The sequence below is a fragment of the Pseudophryne corroboree genome, chromosome 2, assembly GCF_028390025.1.
Source record: "Pseudophryne corroboree isolate aPseCor3 chromosome 2, aPseCor3.hap2, whole genome shotgun sequence".
NCBI lineage: Eukaryota > Metazoa > Chordata > Amphibia > Anura > Myobatrachidae > Pseudophryne > Pseudophryne corroboree.
The window spans coordinates 346,500,969-346,522,360 of NC_086445.1; the positions used below are offsets into that span (position 1 = coordinate 346,500,969).

At 42.5% G+C, this 21,392-nt stretch overlaps 1 protein-coding gene across 6 annotated transcripts in view; it reads left to right on the forward strand.

Annotated features, from left to right (window-relative positions):
* The window catches only part of FARP1 (FERM, ARH/RhoGEF and pleckstrin domain protein 1), a 261,056-nt gene that overhangs the window by 208,592 nt on the left and 31,072 nt on the right, over positions 1 to 21,392 (forward strand). For all 6 annotated transcript variants that reach the window (XM_063953058.1, XM_063953061.1, XM_063953062.1 and 3 more), the window contains exons 14-19: positions 8,503 to 8,690; positions 10,868 to 10,957; positions 12,366 to 12,499; positions 13,973 to 14,054; positions 17,579 to 17,816; positions 19,276 to 19,406. In XM_063953058.1, coding sequence (XP_063809128.1) covers positions 8,503 to 8,690; positions 10,868 to 10,957; positions 12,366 to 12,499; positions 13,973 to 14,054; positions 17,579 to 17,816; positions 19,276 to 19,406 — 863 coding nt within the window. The remainder of the gene's footprint in view (positions 1 to 8,502; positions 8,691 to 10,867; positions 10,958 to 12,365; positions 12,500 to 13,972; positions 14,055 to 17,578; positions 17,817 to 19,275; positions 19,407 to 21,392) is intronic.

Sequence of the window (21,392 nt, forward strand, 5' to 3'; positions counted from 1 at the left end):
AAAGCATTTTGTTTTGGTTTATTAGAAAAACCAACAATAAAGTATAATCAAAGAGATGTCAAGTATCTGGAAGAAAAAACTTTTAACAGTGTGAGCTGCGAGCTGTGTTATTCCACCTCATGTATCACTGTGTGGTCCCCAGAACAATTCTCCTGCAATTAGGGCAGCTGGGTACACAGGGCAGTCGGGCACACACACTGACAGGGCGTGACGGCTTCAGTGCTAATGGCACTGAGCAGGCAGGATGCAGTGGGGGGTGGGGTAGAGCTTTGCAAAGGCAGCCGGGCATGCGCGTGGACATTCCCCATCTCTATTACTGTCCTCTCGCGCATGTGCAGAATGGTGAATGCTGCCCGATCGGAACTAAGCTCCAATCATGGCAGGCTTGCCAACAGTAACTCATCCGGCGGTGGTGGGTCACATTCTATTGTTTTCATAAAATTAAACTTGTGCTGTTTATATAACTGATTATATAACCTGGCTGTGTCTAATGGGCCCTACACACTGGGCGATATCTAAGAACGATATAATTCAGAAATGAAGGATATATCGTTCATATTGTTTAGTGTGGATGCACAGACGGTGAATAATGCACGTCCCTGCGGTCGTCCATCGTTTGGCTTGAAAAACAATTTGGACGATATCGATCATCATTCATGTCGATCATCATTCAAATCACACTAATTGTCCAGTGTGTAGGGCCCATAAGTCCTAAGTATCTATACTGAATGCAGATTTGGTAGCTTACAATTTTCATACATGTTTATCATTAAATATAACAGTGCTTCTATACTTCTCATTATTCTAATATAAACAATTTTATTACAGAAGGTTTCCTGCTTTGGCTGCAGACCAACATGTCCCACATTGTTTAGCCTAATTATTTGTTGTGGTCTACAAGTTTATTGTCGCCCTTAAGCCATCTAGCCTCTCATCTTAAGCATGAAAAATACTGTCCAATTTGGCCACTTAACTTGATGTAGTCCAGTGACGTGCAGTTACAGGAGGCACGGGAGGCAGAGCCTCTCCTCTCATACTCCAGTATACAGATGGAGCCACGCTACTCTGTGCCTGGACGGGCGTGCATAACGACGAGAGCGTCTCCGGGCGGGCAAACCCGTGACGGAGACACACCCCATTCAAGAATGGAAGAGCGTCTCCGTCCGGGACGGGCGCCCGTCCGTGACAGAGGCGCTGACAGAGACGTGACTCATTCTAGTGAATGGGAGAGCGTCTCCCGGTGGGGTTAGGCGGACAAATCGCCTAGTCATGCCAGCAGTGCACGCCTGCGTTGGAGCCACCTCAGATGAGCGCGGCTCCATCTGTACTCCAGAGTTTTGACTATAAAAAATGCTTAAGGCCCATACACACTTGCCGATGCCTGCGGGTAAGGGAGCGATGGCGGGGGAACGATGCTGTCATTAACGAGGACCTCCCTCATCTGTACATGTTCAGAGGAGGGAGGGGGTCGTTACCGATGCACGGGAGCGCGCATCGTTAACGACATTGAGCATACACACTAGACGAGATTGTAAAATATCTCGCTCAGATTGGCCCTTCTGAGTGATATCTTTTATGGTGCCCACACATGGTGCGATCCTCGCATGCTATTTGATCTTATTAGTTCAAATAGCATTGCGTATAGTTCAAATCGCACCGTGTGTATTGTCCCTTGCGGTGTGATGCGCACTCCCATCTAGTCCATATCTCAAGGCAAATTTAGTATGTGCAGGCAGGTATTTTTGTACTACATCGCATATAGTACATTGTAGTGTATTCAAAATTGGATATAGTTTAAATAGCATGGAGTTCAAATAACATAACCCACTTAGTCCAAATCGCATAGCACACATTGTACAGGCTCAAATCGCACCTAGCACAAATAGCACCGTGTGTGGGCCCCATTATTTTCTCATCTAGTGTATATGGGCCTTTAGAATACAATGAAGATACTTATAACTTATAAATATTGGGCGGGAAGTAATGAAGTGCAAGATCAGCGGCCGTGCGGGATACCAGCCGAACTCTGATGTTTTTTATAAAGGGGCCATCATGTACAAGACCTAGTTTACTCTTGTATATGATTACTTCTTTTAAAAAACATGCGTGTTCTTTCGTCATCCTGCACGACCACTGAACATGGACTTCATTACATCCCGGTCATTATCTCTGTATTCTAATAATTTTTAGTTAAAACTTGCCAAAATTGTAGCGGTCACCTGGAAATACAGGGACTGTCAGGGAGAGACCAGAGGTGAGGCAGCACTGAGCTCAGCTTCCCTTCTTTGATAACCAGAATCTGCCTGGAGCCGTGGGCATGACCTCATTATAGCCAGTAATACTGCAAAAATAGCACAAGGGCAGACAGCTCTGGGATCTGTCTCAGTGAGGGGGGCGTGGTTTGATGCAGTGTCAGGTGACCTATCCAGGAAGTTCTCCATCACACAACCAGGTGCAGCCAACGTGATGGAGAAGCTAATGATTAAAATGGTTAAGGAACATGCTGGTGGGAGGCTGCTGAGGCTGGGCAAGGGGGCATTATCACATGAACCACCAGGTCCATATATGTGTGTGTGTAAATCTGGCTCTGATACTAGCCAGTGCCTCCTCCCCATTTAAGAATATTGTTGTAGGATTAGCTCAATAACTGTATGCCACAGCAATTTAAAAGTGTGAAGGAGACATAGGGGAAACAAAATATGTATGTAAAAACAGAAAGGCTTTTCATCTAAGAGGCTCTATTCCTCTTTGAAGTATGATATGAATGATATCCTCACTCTGTCTTTTGCTTCCGTATGCTCTCAGCTGAGGCTGTAACTTTGCTCTTGGAGGATCTCACTTATATGGCCCACACGACCTGTCCAATTCCAGCAGTTTTGTTGGCGACCCTGATATCCCATGTGTGATACATAAGGAGTCACGTGCATGTACTCTTGCCTTCACTATTGCCCATATATCAGTCCTAATATTATAACATAATAATTACAAATAAATGAAGAAAAGAAGCCCCCCTTTCCCCATCTAAATGCATGCTATGGGTACTTGGCTACTGAATTTGTTCTTCACTTTCATGCAGAAGAGTTTGCAGATGCACTAACATGAGCAGGATGGTGTGACGTGCAACCAGCTTCTTGTGCAGTATGCTTTGTTTCACTTTCTAAACCAACTCTTTGTACACTAATTTTCTTGTTATATACTACTTTGGGAAATGCAATCTCATTTTTGTCATTTGTTAACCTATTGTGAAAGAAATGTGTTTATGTTGCATTGTACGCACTTCTTTTTGTTGGCATGTATTTCATAAAAAGAAACTGGAAGGGGGTTTCTGTCTTCATCCTCCAGCATGTTTTATCCTCTGTTACTTGCATTATTCTTGGTCCTGTTTTGATGTTCCATTTCTTTGGATTGCCCTTTTATGCAGAACAATGTCTTTTCATTCAACAGCAGTGATACTGCCCTCCAAGGTTCAACATAGAGGGCGTCTGATGAATGTGTGGTCCAAGCAAAGTTGGCAAAAATTTAATATTGCTACGTCATGTTCAAGACCTCTTCTGTATACATCTGTTCATATGCTAATAGACTAAAACCGGTCTCTTAGTTTATGAGGCGTACACAGATCATTTACGGTCCTTTAGTTCAGATTTTATTTTGCATATTTGCGTTCTGGAATTTACCACTGGCAAGTTTATAATTTATTCTCATTACAGGAAATATTCAGTAATCATGGATCACTGTTGATGAGGAAAGGTGCATTTGTAAATGGACTACGCCTGTCAGTGGTGTAACAATGGCCTCTGCACTAGTGAATAGTTGAGCTCCTCCTTTGCATAAAAAGTACAATTTATGATGTCAGTGGGTGTTCTAGCCACCTACATGTTAAGAGTTGGCTCTAGTGTTACATTCCAATGTTACTCTACTGACAGCAGTTGCAGTTCAGAATGATGACCTGTTATGTAATATTACAATAGGAAAGCATGAGAGTGCACTGGCTGGGAACGCAACGGGCTGCCTATGTAACGCTCTGCTTGGTGAATGTGATGCATTGCCCCCCTGCACCCACGTCAGGGGCATTACCTCTACCCAACCTGCTGTACAACTGTCATTTGTTTATCTGTTTTTGTCAACCTGCTGACCATCTTTGGTGATAACCCAGTCACTGGGTAAGATGTAGTGTACTCCTAAATCACTGCCTTTTGTGTTTCTCTGTGTTACCCTGCTTGAAAATAATTCTTTCCTGTGGCACACAATAGTAGAACAAGGGGTAGATTTAGTAAAGCTTTTAAAACTGAAATGTGGTGTTGCCCATAGCAACCAGTCATATTCTAGGTAACATTTTCTTGGATTCTGGTGAAAGAAAAATTTCTGATACAAGTATGTTCCAAAAGGGTAAAACAAAACAGCAACAATAAGCTTTTGCTCATAAGAAAGACACTTTTTGTTTTGTTAATGCAGAAGACTCTGGAATTTATTGTATTTATCAAAACATGAGCCCGTCTTATTGTGCCATATATGTAGAATGGAAATGTAGTTCAACTAAATATTATATGCATCATTTTCGCTATGTGAAATGATCTAATATATGTAACAATACATAAACAGTGAGAATTTGTCAACTTTCAACAAACAAGTTAGTTTAATGTAGACTAGATGAGTAGATTACTGTTCATGAAGAATTTAATGAAGCGTAAGTTAATTAGATGACATTGCTGTTCGTGAAGAGTAAAAATGGTGCATGTTTTTTTTTCTTTTATACTAAAGGGTAGATTAAATTAAGTGTGAGGTCCTGTAGGAGTCTCGCACAATGTATCCCCACGGGATGGTACAGTACTAAATCATCACTTGGGGCAAGCAGAGTAACTGGAAATGCGCAGGGCAGTATATCAGGGCCTCACACTTACATTAACCTCCCCCCTTTCCTTAGTCATGAAAAGGTTCATCATTCTCTCACACTGTTGCCTAACAGTCTTGTCTGTGAAAATGTTGGTGCTAGGCTGTCTTCTCAGTATGTTTCCGTAGTACCAGTTTTGTCCGACACATATATGACCTTTTCATTTACAGATCTGTGCATGGAACGTCTTTCTTGCAGACAGATATTTTATATATATATATATATATATATATATATATATATAATAGATATTTCTACACAAGGATAGTACTTGTGATACACTTATTCTCCTATCAAAGCATTTCCCTGTGTAATACTGTTCTCTAGCATCAATAAAATAGGCACCTTTTTGTGTAATTTCTTTCATAAGTGTGACTTTAATATTGTGTTGTAGTTGTAGAATTGTACATGGCCTTGTGTTTGTGCCACATAGGCAACCATTACTATATTTTGTTCATTTAGATTCTTTGCAGTCTGCAAATGTAGCTTATACTGCACAATATAGCCCCCCAGAAATAACTGGCATCTGGTGTGAGCCATGCAGTGAATAAATACAATGAATACGCCAAGAACATGAGCATGGTCAGCAATGTGCTGTTCCAGATCTGTCCTTCACAAACCTTATAAAGTATGTCCCCAGTACATTGAACCCTTGACTGTATTTGGTGATATTGGGCCCTGATAACTGTACAGGCTTGACAGATCCTTAATTTTGTTTCTGCTGCCATATACTTGATGGACAGCATTGAAGTAACACAGAACGTACCGACAACAGAAGTTGATGAATTTCTTGCATTTTAGTAGCATACACTGAACAATACAGTAGGCTACAGCCAGCATTTTCTGCGCTCCAAATGTCCCCTTGATTGTATAGTTCTCACCAAGATAATGGTATCACATGAAACAGAAAAACATAAATCACAACATAGTGTAATAATGTCTATGTAAAATGGTTCTTCCCGCTGTGTGGGGTGGAAGAATAAGTGATGAAAAATAATCCCAGAAATAATTCCAACGTCCACCTTCTTATAGGATCACCCAAAGTGATGTTATGTCAACGGAACAGGGAATTCGTACATGTATGCTTACTTGTATAAGCAGAGTAGAAAACACATAAAGGTTTCTTTGTTAGAGGTGTTAACTTCTTTCTTTAACCAATGTGCTGAGGATGAGTATCACTCGTGCAAATGGATGAAAAATTAGAAAGGGAGCCAAATTAGGGCAAAGCTTAACCCCTTTATTAAAAATAAAATACAAATACACGACCAGCCATACCATGGAAGAAAACTTGAGATGGAAACCAGCTGACACAATATGACCCGGGTCATGCTTACTCATGTTTTAACTAGTGATGAGCGAGGTTCGGTTTTACTCGGTTTTACTCGGTTCTCAAAACGGCATCTTATTGGCTATCCAAAACACGTGACATCCGTGAGCCAATAAGATGCCGTTTTGAGAACCGAGTAAAACCGAATCCGCTCATCACTAGTTTTAACCTGGCATATACATGGAGGAAAGTTTATGACATAGTGATACCCGGGTCATATTGTGTCAGCTGGTTTCCATCTCAAGTTTTCTTCCATGGTATGGCTGGTCGTGTATTTGTATTTTATTTTTAATAAAGGGGTTAAGCTTTGCCCTAATTTGGCTCCCTTTCTAATTTTTCATCCATTTGCACGAGTGATACTCATCCTCAGCACATTGGTTAAAGAAAGAAGTTAACACCTCTAACAAAGAAACCTTTATGTGTTTTCTACTCTGCTTATACAAGTAAGCATACATGTACGAATTCCCTGTTCCGTTGGCATAACATCACTTTGGGTGATCCTATAAGAAGGTGGACGTTGGAATTCTTTCTGGAATTATTTTTCATCACTTATTCTTCCACCCCACACAGCGGGTAGAACCATTTTACATAGACATTATTACACTATGTTGTGATTTATGTTTTTCTGTTTCATGTGATACCATTATCTTGGTGAGAACTATACAATCAAGGGGACATTTGGAGCGCAGAAAGTGAGGTTGTACTTTTTCCAATACATATCGTTCTATAGGTTGGTGACCTATTTTTGTACCGCCCATTGCTGCTCCATTGTGCAGCGCCACGAGAGGATTTTGCTTTTTAGTTTCATTACAGCCAGCATTACAGAGGTCCTTCAATTGGACAATCCTAATTTAAATAGAATTCAACTGGAAATGTCTCATTCGGTGTTATGACTCTGTTGCGGTCGTTTGTTTTATTCTGTAAGAAAGAACTACGCTGCTGACACATGTACCAATTTTCCTTTTCTCAAACCTGCGAGCACCAGGATCATTTTCCAATTTTGCTACATGCATGGGTAGTCAAATTGCTTGGATCTAGCCGGCCGGTGAAATCGCTGTGGAACCTAGTAGTGGACCCCTACACATAGGCACTTAGCAGACCATTTTGCAGCCAGCCACATGTACACGATCTGTAGTGATGAATTTTGATGCATTTTAGTCCATTTATACCACACACTCGTATGGGGACATTGGCAGAAATATTATGTATGCTTGGCATTATTAAGCACAGTAAATTAAGATAACTTTTAAATATGACAAATTTGTTTTTAACTCATATCTGAGATAATTATGTATTATTTTAATTTTATATACAAGAGCATGATACAATAAGCTTAGTGAAGTTCACGAGTCTTCAGTGTTGTAACTGGTTTCCTATTGCAAACAACGGTTGGAATCCAGTTATGCTTAGGCAATAAGAACCTTTGCAAAGAGTTAAGGATATATGCAGCTGTCAGTTATACATCTGCCAAATAGAAACAGTATTCTTTTAGATCTATTATTCCCAAGCCTCTTAACATCCACAACATATGAAGACATAACAAGTGAATGCCAACATCTTGACAGGCACGACCGAATCAGGTTTTCCGGGCATTCATGTTTCCAATTTATTTTTCCAAACACCTGATGTGCCAGTTATTTACCGCCTATATTTATCATCTGGACATTTCTCTTCACTGAGTGTAGACTAGCTGTACTAGGATTTCTGTCACAAGCATTCAATGGAGCATGAATGGAATGACGGCAAAAGGTATACAACGTCTATTGTGTGTAGTACTGGTAATGTAGTTCACTAAGCCCCTGTCATCTGTGTGAAATGCTATGGAGTTGTGTACAGTAGAAGGCCTCTGTTTAGATCCTTTCTAGCAAATATCCATTCAGTAGTTTATCACCAGCTTCATTTCTGTTGTATAGTACATACTACTTATTGCCCATATTGTAAAAGCCACTGCTCCCACTGCTGAAAGCAGCCCTTGGTAGTCATTCTGGCGCACTGGAGAAGATGTTCTATGCCATGATCAGTTATGGAGCTTTCTCCTTGGGAGAGACAAACCTTAGTCTTTCTTATTCTCTAGATTATTGTTTTAGTTAAACAAAATACCTATTCTCAACCTTGAGTATCACATAATGACTTTTTCAGTTTGTCTTTTGGCGACTGAGCTTTCCAGTATACAGTATCATAGTTCAGTACATTTTCACCAGTGTGCGTGTGCTTCAGTCTGATATTTAGGCTTTGATGTTCTGCTGCTTGGAAGAAAATGCTATACTCATATTTGTTTTCTTTATAGGTTCTTTAACAGGTAGCCCGCACCTTTCAGAGCTGTCAATCAACTCTCAAGGAGGAACAACTGTACTAAACTCTTCTCTGTCGCCAAACTTAAGTCCTGATGGAAAGCCTTCTTCTCCACTGATTAGTCCATTGCTGAATGAGCCAATCTGCATCAGAACAGATGATGAGGAAGATAGTCGTAAAAAGGTTTGCTTGTTCAGTATTATAACTTTCATATTACCCACACAAGTAGCAATGTGTCATATTGAACAATTCCTACACACTGACAGTGATTTAAATATAATACATTTAATATTCTGACGATGCATAAATAAGAGGCTGCCCACACACAGTTATACAATTTTTATGGGTTATGATATTTATGAAATATCTTTTCAATTCTATTTCATTAATGAAGATATTTTATATGTGAAGACTGTTTGACATGTTGTGTGTGAGAGCTTTTAGTCTGGCAACACGTGACCATTTAGGCCTAATTCAGAGATGTATGCAAACCCGATGGTTTACATACATCTCCGGGGCTTATCAATCTGCGCACGCGCAGAATCTGTATTGTGCAGGTCTGTGTTTGCAAAGGTGATTGCAGTGTCCCTAAGCCACAGCTTGACCTACATGATGCATCCGTTTGGGGGGCGGGCAAGATGACTGCTGATCACACAAATGATCTGATGCTGCATCTTCGGGTGCAGCAGCGGATCAGAGAAGCTGGCAGGCGGTGTCTATTTACACAAGACGCTTCCTGCTGCATTAGCATATTATCGCACAGCCGCTGCATACAAAGACATCTCTGGATCAGGCCCTTAAGGGGGGTACACAAGGAGAGATCCGTGCTTAAAATCTAAGCAATCTTGCTAGATTGCTTAGATTTTAAGCATGGATCTGCCGTGTGTATGCCCCCCAGCGATAGCAGTTCCCGCGCATCGCTATCGCTGGTGCTAGATTGAGCCTGCATGCAGGCTCAATCTGGCGGGTCGCTCACTTCACCGTTGTGTGAAGTGAGTGGCCCCCCGTCGGCTTTCCCCCTCGCTCAGCACATCGGCTGTGCTGAGCGGGGAGAGAGATGTGTGCTGAGCGGTCTGTGTTAAGATCGATCAGCACACATCTCTCCCGTGAGTACCCCCCTTTAGTCGGTTTGCTTTAATGTGCCACTTAAAATAATCTGAGCTGTTAAGAGGAAGACCACATTGTGTTATGTGTTTGCTAATTAGCTGACTGGAATGCACAATGCACTTAATAAGTGGTCTGTCTCCCAGGCTCCCATAGTTAGAATAGTTGACAGTAAGGTAGAAAAACTGGATCATAACTTGTGTGATCATTTCTACATGAGCTGTGTTTCTTGGATTGGCAGCTTAATACCACTGCTGCCAGTTATCCTATTGGTGGGTTATTTAATCCGGCTCATATGCAGTTCAGCTATATACCTAGTACTAGGGCTTCTGTATAATATTTTTATTGGGACCCCTATGTTTATTGTGTGCATGCTATAAGTACGACTGTAAGACTGGCATATGGCTGCAGACTAATAAGTACAGTAATCACAGCAACACAAGGTAGTAAAATTGCTGATGCAATGTATCAGATAACACATGATGTAACCCCTATTTATGTTCCTTTGTTTGAGGTGTGTATGTAGCTGTACAGATAATTGGGTATTGTTACTGAACTGCATGCACAAGCCTGTATATCTGTTTACACAATTCTTAGGTGTTCTCTGTGGAGAAGTGTAAAACTATAATATAAAACAGCCAGTACAGTTTCCTCATTCCGTACTTTGTTGCGTAATGTCATCAGTGGTCGCCAGAAATGTTCCATCCAGTAGCATCAGAACTTAAGCAAACCTTTTGTGATCCATAAATTGCATTAAAGTATTTCCGTAAATGCGTCACAGAATATCTTTATGGTACCGAGCTAGTAACGTAAACATATGCATACTGGTACTGCAGTGTCAGCTGAAACATGCATCTCTTTGAAAGTAAGCCATATTATTTCTCCTGAATGGACAGTATGTAAACAAGACAAATAGGCAACTGTTAACCTTCAAGCACATCTCCAGTCGGTGAATTCATGGTTTATATTTTGTGGAGAAAGTGATGTTATTTATGTCTGAAAACTGCACAAGCATGAAAGCAGTTGCTGTAATATTAGCTTTGTGGAAACTTCCATCAAGTAATGAAAGACTAACAGTCTTCATACGTAGGTTGTATGTGTAAAACTAATGTGTGTACAGTATGCTTATATGTATGTATGTATGTATGCATATTTGTTGCTTTTACTGAATGCTGATTTTTCTTTAAGATAGATGACACACATTCTTCTTTCATATTCCGTAGTTTTAATTCTCTTTTTATACCTTTGTTTGGCAGAGATTTCCCACAGACAAAGCCTACTTTATTGCAAAGGAGGTTTCAACTACAGAGTGCACCTACCTTAAGGACCTTGAAGTCATTACAGTGGTAAAGGAGTCTTCTGTTTTATAACCATGTGTACTTCAGGAGATTGCAGTCACACTTACAGTACCAGCTGTTCCGAATGGTGGACCTCACAAGGGGCCGTGTTTACACAAAAGTGGGCAACATTTCACCCAACAATATGGTGTTTCCTGGCCAATCAGTGTGAGGTTGGGGTGGACTAGGGACTAGCATACTTTCTCCCACTTTCACACATCTATATATTTATATCAACCTTCATATGAATACTGTATCGAAGCCCAGTGAGCCAATTTTCATTTATACATGGTAGAGATGATGGTTTTATTTTTTTATTCTTGTGTAAACAACCTCTGTAGCATGAAGTTCATAAATACTGCTACATTGGTGTTGTTTGCCATGTCCATGTCCATATTGTTGACACCCAAAAGTCAAAATGTTCTGAATGTCAACATTATGAAAGTTGACAGTCCTATTTTACCCTATCAGCAGTGTAACTCTAATATATTCATAATGTAGACATGCATAATGTTGCCATTATGAACATGTTGACACAATGCCATAACAGGGCAGAAGTGTGCTTTGTGCTGGCCCTGCCCCCTGAGCTAATGACGTTGCACTGAGGGGGCTGGACCTCCAGAATCGGTAAGTGCAGCACTGCTTGGCGCTTCCTCAGGCTAGTTGCCGATACTGGCTGCTGGCACCCTGCTAGCCAGATTCAGTGGCTGTGGGGCAGCGACACAATTGCCCCCATGGCTTCGTACCCGGTTTGGCACACCTCTGCTGCCCTGTGTCGATGTTCTAATCTTGTTGACCTTATTTGACACTCATTTAGAAATACACAATTAATATTATGTTTGAATAAAATTTAAAAAAAATCCTCTCAAAATATAGAAAGTGGAACTCTCCTTGTAATCATGCTAAAACTTGCTCACAAAATGATATATATAATGAATTCATGCTTAATAAGGAAAGCACCTGTATGCTTTAGGGGATGCGGTTAATTTACCAGCTGTCAGGATACCGGCAGTCAGGATACAGACGCCGGAATCCCAATAGCCGGGGAAATTCCGGCAGTCGGAATCCCTACAGAATCTCGCTGTAACCACTCGGGTGGTGGTCCACGCCACCACCCGAGGGGGAATATAATAGTGTGGCGAGAAAAGCTCGCCACCAGACCTGAAGCGTGGCGAGCGAAGAGTGCCCACCAGGGAACTCGCTGCACTCGTTGCCGGGATTCCGGCATAGGTCTCCTGACCGCCGGGATCCCGAATGCCAGTATCTCATACCGAATCCTCAGAGTTAATCATACTCCTACTGCAGCTTGTAAATTACAGGGCGCTTAGCAGTACTGTACTGTGCGTGTATAAGTGTTAGCAATTCCCAACATTTTCTATATGAAAAGTACATGAAGTTGTCTTCCTCTGTTTTCCAGGGGTTCCAGAATGCAGTAAACAAAGATGACTCCATGCCAGAGCCCCTAAAAAATCTCATTTTCTCCAACTTCGACCCCTTACACAAGTTCCACTCCAGTTTCCTAAAGGAGGTTGATCAGAGACTTACTCTTTGGTGAGACAAGTTTTCTTATATTTTTATCTGTCATAGTATAATTCCAAATAGTAATCTGAGCTCAGGAAAACAATGCAGACTATTGCATGATGATAAGGTGGAATTCTTACACAAAACTATGATTATGAAGTCACATGCCGAGTCCTTTATTTCTAGTTCCATTTCACAAGAGACATTAATGCTGTTTCTGCAATGCTCCATTGGTTTTAATGGTCATGTTGTGTGAACATAAAATAAAAACAAGGATTCAGGAAGCGCCTAGTACAGGACCATTCAAAGCTAAAGTCACTCATTGGTTAGCATCATTTTAAAGTTACAGCTCAAAGTCAGCTACTTTAGGAAATCTTTTCACATTGTTACAGCCATATAGTTATACCCCTTTCACACCACACAAATAACCCGGTATCGACCCGGCATATTGCCGGGTCGGTGTGCGGTGTGAAAGGGGCATAGCCGAAATCGTGGGTCGTCTGACCTGGCAATTCAACCCGGGCATAAAGCAGTGTTATACCAGGTTGAATACCGGGTCAGTGGCTGCGTAAACGGGCTCCCGGGTCGATGCGTCCCGGGACCCGTTTACTACAGCAGGGAGAGGCGGCGCGGAGATGATCTCATCTCCCAGTGAAACCCCCGGCGTGTCCCCCCCCCCCCCCCGCTGCTGTGGCAACCCGCCTGGCATAACGCCGGGTTGGTGAAGCCTGCAGCAGCGGCCAATGCCGGACCCCACCCGGGAAGGACCCATTTCCATTTCCCGGGTGGGATCCGGCATTAGCAGTGTGAAAGGGGTATTATTGACATCTCCATACGGCTAACTGGCGAAGCGGCGGGGGGTGAGTGAAGTGTCTTCGTCACCCGGCTCCATGGCAGTGCCTGCTAATATGGACGAGCATGTCTATATTGCCCTGCATGCATAAGCTTCATGGCACAAACGATGATCGTTGGTGCCTACACACTGAAAGATATGAACCACTTCTCGTTCATTAATGAATGAAAATGTTCATATCGATCAGTTAGATCTTCAAGTGTGTAGGGCCCTTTAGATTATATACAGAGATACAATATTGCTTTATTATTTATAGAGAAATACAATGTAGCATAAATGTGTAAGATTGCTTTCTGACAGGTTGTGGCGGTTGGGATTCTGGTGCCGGGATTGTGATCCCAGTCAGGATGCCGGCATCGGCATTCCAAGCAGTGTCTGGATTCTGGCATTAGTATTTCGACTGCCGGGATTCTGACCGGATCCCTTTCTGACAGTGTATTCATCTTTTGCACCAACTGGTAGCCATTCATTAATCCTAAAGTACAGTTCTATCCAATATGAATATTTCTATTTTTGTTTTATATATATATATATATATATATATATATATATAAATTTTATGGTACTATGAATTACACGTGTGTTTGTACTGATGTATATCTAATCATATGTTATTTATTACTTAGTAATATTGCTTTGTGTTCTGCCAGGGAAGGAAGGTCCAATTCGCATATGAAAGCTGATAATCAGAAAATTGGAGACGTGATGCTGAAGAACATTCAGGGTTTAAAGGTACTGTGGCAAGACCGACATCTTTTAGCATCCAAATAACCTGTTCAGTTTTGCCCCTACTAATAAAAACCAATACCATGGAAGTTACACATCAATACAGCCACTGACAAATCTGTAAATATGTTTAAGTCTAATAGTGCATTGTGTATTATGTACTATTTTTTATTTCATAAATCAACTTTTTGGGGCATTCGTTGTCCACGCACTAAACAATATGTAGACAATTCACCTATAAACAAAAACTATATATTGAATGATATATATGTACTGTACTTTGTGACTGTAATAAATACATCACTGCATCTTAGGTTTTTCAAACAAAGTGATTGCAACTGTCAAGATTAATCAAAATGCCCAAAGGAGTAAAAGCATCAAAGAGTTTTCAGTGACCTTTGCTTAAGAGAGATCAAGGAGAAGTAATAATTAAAATACCAGTTATAGATTGGGGGATCCTGGGGTAAATACTCTAATTATATCTTGTGTGGTATCACAATGTGGCGTATTGCTTTCTTAGCTATGTTATCTGAAGCACATTGTGGTTCTGTCCCCTATAACCTCATGCCTATCTGCACATCTTATCTCAAGTGGCCGGAAATCTGTAATCTGGTCATTTACAACAATGGCTTGCTCTACCCAATGAGTGTTTGAATAGGTTTAGCTCAGTTGTTAGAATGTGATCTTCAATCAAGACCTTGTCAACCCAAGCCTAATATGCCACCACTAGAACGTACAAAAACCCACCTTTGCAGTGGAGGTTTTTACCCAGCTGAAATACAATGTAAGAAGGTGGCAAAATACATAAGTGACTGAGGGCATTACAGATAATGTTTATGGAAGCAAAGCCTCTACTTTTCCAAGGTGTGTGTTTTTGTTACAAACATTGTACCTATGATCAGGGCCGCCATCAAGGGGGTGCCCTGTGTTCAGTTGTCCCGGGCCCGGCCACTCTGACAGAGTGGAGGGCCCGGGCTGCACACACAGCCAGCCGTGGATATTCCCGGCGGCAGCCGCCGCTGCAGACAGTGAGTCACAGTGACTCACTGTCTACAGCAGCGGTGGCCAGCAAACGTCTCGATCCGCTCCCGGCCACCGCTGCCAGGTGCGTACTGACGTCTCCAGTGACTATCTTCAATTCGCCGCCGGCCCGTGAGCCAATCAGAGCTCGCGGACCGGCAGCTGAAGCTCCTGATTGGCTGCCGGACCGCGAGCTCTGATTGGCTAACGGGCCGGCGGCGAATTGAAGATAGACGCTGCCGCTGGAGACGGAGGGGTAGGAGAGGCGCACTCTGCGCTCTCCTCCCCTCACAGCAGCAGGTGAGAAGCGGAAGGGGGGAGGCACTGTGGGGGCATGTGTATCGGCACTGGGGGCATGTCTGCCACTGTGGGAGGTACCGTGGGGGTATGTGTATCAGCACTGGGGGCATATCTGGCACTGTGGGAGGCACTGTGGGGGCATGTGTATCAGCACTGGGGGCATATCTGGCACTGTGGGAGGCATGTGTATCAACACTAGGGGTATATCTGGCACTGTGGGAGGCATGGTGGGGGCATGTGTATCTGCACTGGGTGCATATCTGGCACTGGGGGGACATGTGTATCTGGCACTGGGGGCATATCTGACACTGAGGGCATATCTGGCACTGGGGGGACATGTGTATCTGGCACTGGGGGCATATCTGGCACTGGGGGCATATCTGGCACTGGGGGCATATCTGACACTGGGGGCATATCTGGCACTGGGGGGACATGTGTATCTGGCACTGGGGGCATATCTGGCACTGTGGGGGCATTTCTGTATCTGGCACTGGGGGGCAATGTATATCTGACACAGTGGGGGTATTTGTGTATCTGGCACTGTGGGGCAATGTGTATCTGGCACTCTGGGAGCATTTGTGTATCTGGCACAGTGTGGCAATGTGTATCTGGCACTGTGGGGCAACGTGTATCTGGCACTATTGGGGTCATATGTGTATCTGCCCCTCTCCCATATGTGTATCACGCCCCCATTTTCATTTCACAATTTCTGATGGCAGCCCTGCCTATGATCACTCCGTACGAGGGCAGAATAATACTCAGTACAATGTGGGCACATCTGAAATTAAAGGCTATACAGGACTTTCACTTTAGTAAAATGGACTAAAAAACCACCACTATAGTTAGATGCTTTTTTTTTAGGCCAAAACCACGATAAAGTCCAGTGCTAAGATTAGAAAGTAGTTCCGGATGTTTTATCTCCGTTATTGCAGGAGACCTCTTGCAGTCCATTCATATTTATTTTATTTATTTTTTGTTGGTATTTTTTAAAATGTTATTTTAATACTTTGATTAACAGGAGAAGAATATTTTGAAATCCTAGTGGTGAAGGGTGTGTTTAATTAAAGTTTTTTTGTTTTTTAATTTCCTGGTTTTATACTTACATGTTTCCCTGGCACACTACAGATGCCAGTGAGCATGGGTGCCAGAGCATGCAGGAACTTGTGGGTCTCCAATGCAGGCATACCCTGAAATCCATTTTTGGAACCCAACCTTTCTGGAATCTGTAGTGTACCATGGACAAAATGTTTAAAATAAATTTTTTACCATTATCATCCAGAATCCACGCTATATGGGTGCAGGATGATTGCTAATTCTATTGGCACAAAACCTTGATATACCTTGGAAGGGAGAAGCTTGCGTATTTATTTGCAGACTCAACCCTCCTAAGGAACCCAGCCCTGATGCCAACTGGCCTAGGACTGGTTGGAATGGGGAATCCCCTGCATGCCTCTTTCCTCTATGGTTCCATAAGCCTGGCTGGTAAAGTCTACTGGAACTCAGGGGAACCACATGCTCTGTTCTGCCAATTTTATCACTACCAGCCTAGGCTTCAAGATGTAGGACTGGTTATCAATGTGGAGGGGAACTCTACTCCATTATGTGTGTTTTTCACATTTTCTTAAAGGATAAAAGCATGTACAGATTCTACGGATCTGTACAATGTTGTCTACAGAAACACATGGGAGTGGCAGATCCTTTTCTGGGATGGGGTGGCCTAGGGCACAGACTATATAGTCAAGATGGCTGCAGTGGCACTGAGGCTGTTAATCCCTTGCGCTGCGCTGCATTTTCAAAGTACTTTGAAATGTTATTTTAAACTTGAATAATGTTGTAATGTGCTGCAGCAGGCAGAGCCGGCAGCCGCAGTGCAGAAATGGTTGACCTATGGTGCGCTGTATAGGGGCAGTTTTTACTTCATAGCCATTGCAACTGGCAGCACCAGGCACAGAGGATCTACAGTGCATCCGGAAAGTATTCACAGCGCTTCACTTTTTCCGCATTTTGTTATGTTACAGCCTTATTCCAAAATGGAATAAATTCTTTTTTCCCCCCTCAAAATTCTACACACAATACCCCATAATGACAACGTGGCAAAAGTTTTTATTTTTTTTTATTTTTGCAGATTTATTAAAAATAAAACACAGTTTGCATTCATTTCTAACACAATGATGACAATTGTCCTAATTGAAACTTTGTTTTCTTTCCAGCAATTCAACTGTAACCTTCAGAAGCACTATGAGTTGTTGATGGAGCTTGAGAAGGCAATTAAAACCTCCCGCAAGCTGGATATTTTGTGCAGGGACTTTGAACAGGAGAAGGTTTGCTACCTGCCTCTGAACATGTTCCTCCTGCAGCCTTTGCACAGACTCATGCACTACAAACAAATAATGGAGAGGCTTTGTAAACACTACTCTCCAAACCACGTGGATTTCCGAGACACTCGAGGTAACTTGCGATAGTCTATTTGCGGTAATGATTATTATGGGCAAAGACATAACTGTCATGGGATGGCTAGTATTTATGTCATTATACATTAATGTGGATACCTTACTTTCACATACTGGTACGCATTTCGGGCCTTCTACTTTTATGTCATTATACATTAATGTGGATACCTTACTTTCACATACTGGTACGCATTTCGGGCCTTCTACTTTGCTTAAAGAGAATGGGTGTATCAAAGCACACCTACAGTAATACTATTTATCTCCAGAAAATGAGTTGGTTGGCAATAACCGTGGGACACATCTGTTTGACTACCCATCAAATAAAAGTATCATATAGCTTCTAGATGAGTATTCTCTCTTCTGCCAGTAAAAGAATGTCTGTACTATATATCAATGAATTAGCGCATATTTTTTTTGCATTTGTGACTTTTATGTTATTGATATAAAATATGGGCAGTCACCAGAGCATACCCTAACAAATATATATGAAGTCTGACTTTTAGTCATGAGACCTAATTTGTATTATGAGGTACTGGTTCCTAGAGCATTGATAGGCTGCCTACTCATGAACATACAGTAGATGTCTCCACTGTGTACAGGTCCTCTGTTAGGAACGCCTATTTATCTGTTACTGGTTAAGTTGAATATTTCCATATAGCTACATGCACATTAACTTATTGACGGATAGACCTGTTCACAGGATTTTGATAAAAAAGGTTGTAAACGCTATCTGAAATACTATACATTTACTCAGCATGAACATGCAATGAATGGTCCTAAAGATAGTCATCTGTTGATACCTAAGATCACTGCAGGTTTGATGGTCAAGAAAATGGCCTCAAGCATCGCATGAACCAAAATACAGCCTATTTTATGGGTCGAGTCTAGAAATAATAGGATTACTGTGTCTGTATCCTCTCTACAGCTAGTATATCATACTAGGCACTCTATTACTGCCTGAGTACACACTATTGGGGACTTATAGTCTCTGCTTTATAGACCATTATGTGTTAGGTGGCATTTCACTGCCCTGTAGGTGAGTGTAGTAAGCTATCGTGTGCAGTAAGTGTTATATAATCTCAAGGATATTATACTTAATGAGGAGTTGCGTGATTATTTATGGGCACAAATTGCAGGCTTAGGTCACAGATCTCCAATTACCAGTAAGAGAGTGCATTATTCTTTCCAATACACATATTTTCCAAATGATTCTGCATATATTATTTACACACATCATCACCACTGGTGTATTGTATTCTTATATTTACACTGCAAATGACTCTGCTTACACTATTTTATGTGTTTCTACCTCTTTGGTTTTTGTTGTGTGTCCCTCTTTGGCCGCTTGAAATGAAGTAGTTTCTGGAATGATTACTATAATTACCTTATTGAGAAATTTGTATTTTCAAAATGATTAGTGTGAAAATGCTTAGAGCATCTGCCTTTCTTTCCACCAGCGGCTCTTGCGGAGATCTCGGAAATGTTAGCCCAGCTGCACGGGACAATGATAAAGATGGAGAATTTTCAGAAACTACAGGAGCTTCGGAAGGATCTGACGGGCATTGACAATCTGATGATACCAAGAAGGGTAAGACCAGCAATCGGCTGATATTGTACCATCTGCGTTCTGAAAGTCCTGCTATTTTCAATGCAGATTGTACAAGCCTTGCATGGCTACAATTTCCTATATACTGCGAAGATAATGATTTAAATTTTTTTATTTTTTATTGTTTTTCTCTAGCATCCATAAGGGATACTGGGGAATCTAGTACGATGGGGTAAAGACGGGTTCCAAAGGAGCCAGTGCACTTTAAATTTCTTCAACTAGGTGTGCTGGCTCCTCCCCTCTATGCCCCCTCCCACGGGCAATTTAGAAAAAAGTGTCCTCAGCAGAGGATGCACATCTCTGAGCTCTAGAGAGTTTTCTTTTTTTTATGTTTGTTATTTTCGGTATGCTGTTTGGGCAACAGCATACCTGCACCGTGGGAGTTGGGGTGAGGGGGTGGGGGCGATCACCGGCCTTACGAGGTGCAGAGCCGCTTCAGGACCAGCGTCCTGAGGGGTTGTTCAGTGGGGCACTGCGCCTTGGCTGTCACAGCTGCAGCACGCCGCACACCCCTAACACTGCCTGAACGCGGGCACAGCGTACGGGACCCTCCTGGGGGGGGTCCAGCTAAGATCCCCCATGTAGACTGGCACAAAACCACTAAGACTAGCACTTGTTGTGATGTTTTTAAGCTGAAAGGAGACTTTGCCAGTATAATATACTGTATCACTATAGTTCCGGTGCCATTGGAGGTGGCGGACCTTCCTCAGAGTGGGACCAGATGCATTTTGGCGCCTTCCTCTGCTTACTGCAGTCATCCACAGCACACACAGCGCTTCATGACTCCTAAGCCACGCTGGATATCTGGTACAGGGTGTAGCAAAGGGGCAGAGACGTTATTGTAAGCTATCTGGGTCCTCTACAGAACAGAATTTGTTAGTGTTTACTGTGATATGGTTAACTGACCGCCTCACTGGAGCTGTGCAGCTAGGGGTGTGCTGGTGTCTCTCCCTGTGTGTCTCCTCTCACATACAGTAGGGCAGGCTTGCAATATAACTGTCTGAGTGTATGTGTATGTTATTGTGCTTACTGTGAAACACGGGTAAACACAAGCTGTGCAGTGTTTGTCACACCAGATTCTCTCCATTATCTACTGATTCTGTTTCATGTAAACAATGCAGCCAATCTTTACAAATCAGTGAAGAGGTTGGGGGGAGAGGGTCCAGAGCCCCACTGGTTAGGGTCTCTTAAAACTATGATATCAGATATGTCATCCCAGCTCACCGCTACTGTACAGAAAACTCAGCCACTACAACAGGCTGTTGCAGACCTAGCTGCTAGGGCAGATGCAGCACAGCCCCCCTCCTCTCATGCAGGACCACAAAAGCATGGTCTCTACTCTCTGATACAGATGAGGATGTACAGGAGGATGGGGAGGACTTAGACCCCGTTAGTGGGGATCCCGATTCTGCTAAGGGTATTGAACCCCTAATTCTGGCTATATGGGACGTGTTAAAGCTCCCTCTAGACTAGAGGACACTGCGTCACAGCAGTCGTTTTTCGTTGTACAGAACAAGCCTAATGTTACTTTCCCTGATTCTGCAGAGTTAGATGACCTATTCAAGCTGGCCTGGAAAAATCCAAACAAAAAATTCCAAGTGTCCAAAACATTTTTGCGCACTTTCCCATTTGCTACTGAAGGTAGGAAATTTTGGGAGGATCACCAGGAGTTGATGTATCTGTCTCTCGACTGTCCAAAAAGGTGGTGCTGCCTGCCCCGGGCTCCTTTACCATAAAGGATCCTGGTGATAGGAAAATTGAGACTACACTCAAATGTATTTACATGGCAACAGGTGTATCGCAAATGCCGGTCATTGCGGGTTGCTAGATGACCCATGCCATTCATTCCTGGGCCACTCAAATTCAGGGGGCCTCTCGGGTGATATGCCCTTGGTTACTATGGTGACCCTCCTAAAACACATTCAGTACATTACACGTGTCCTTTGTGATTTGTTCAAGGAGGTGGGG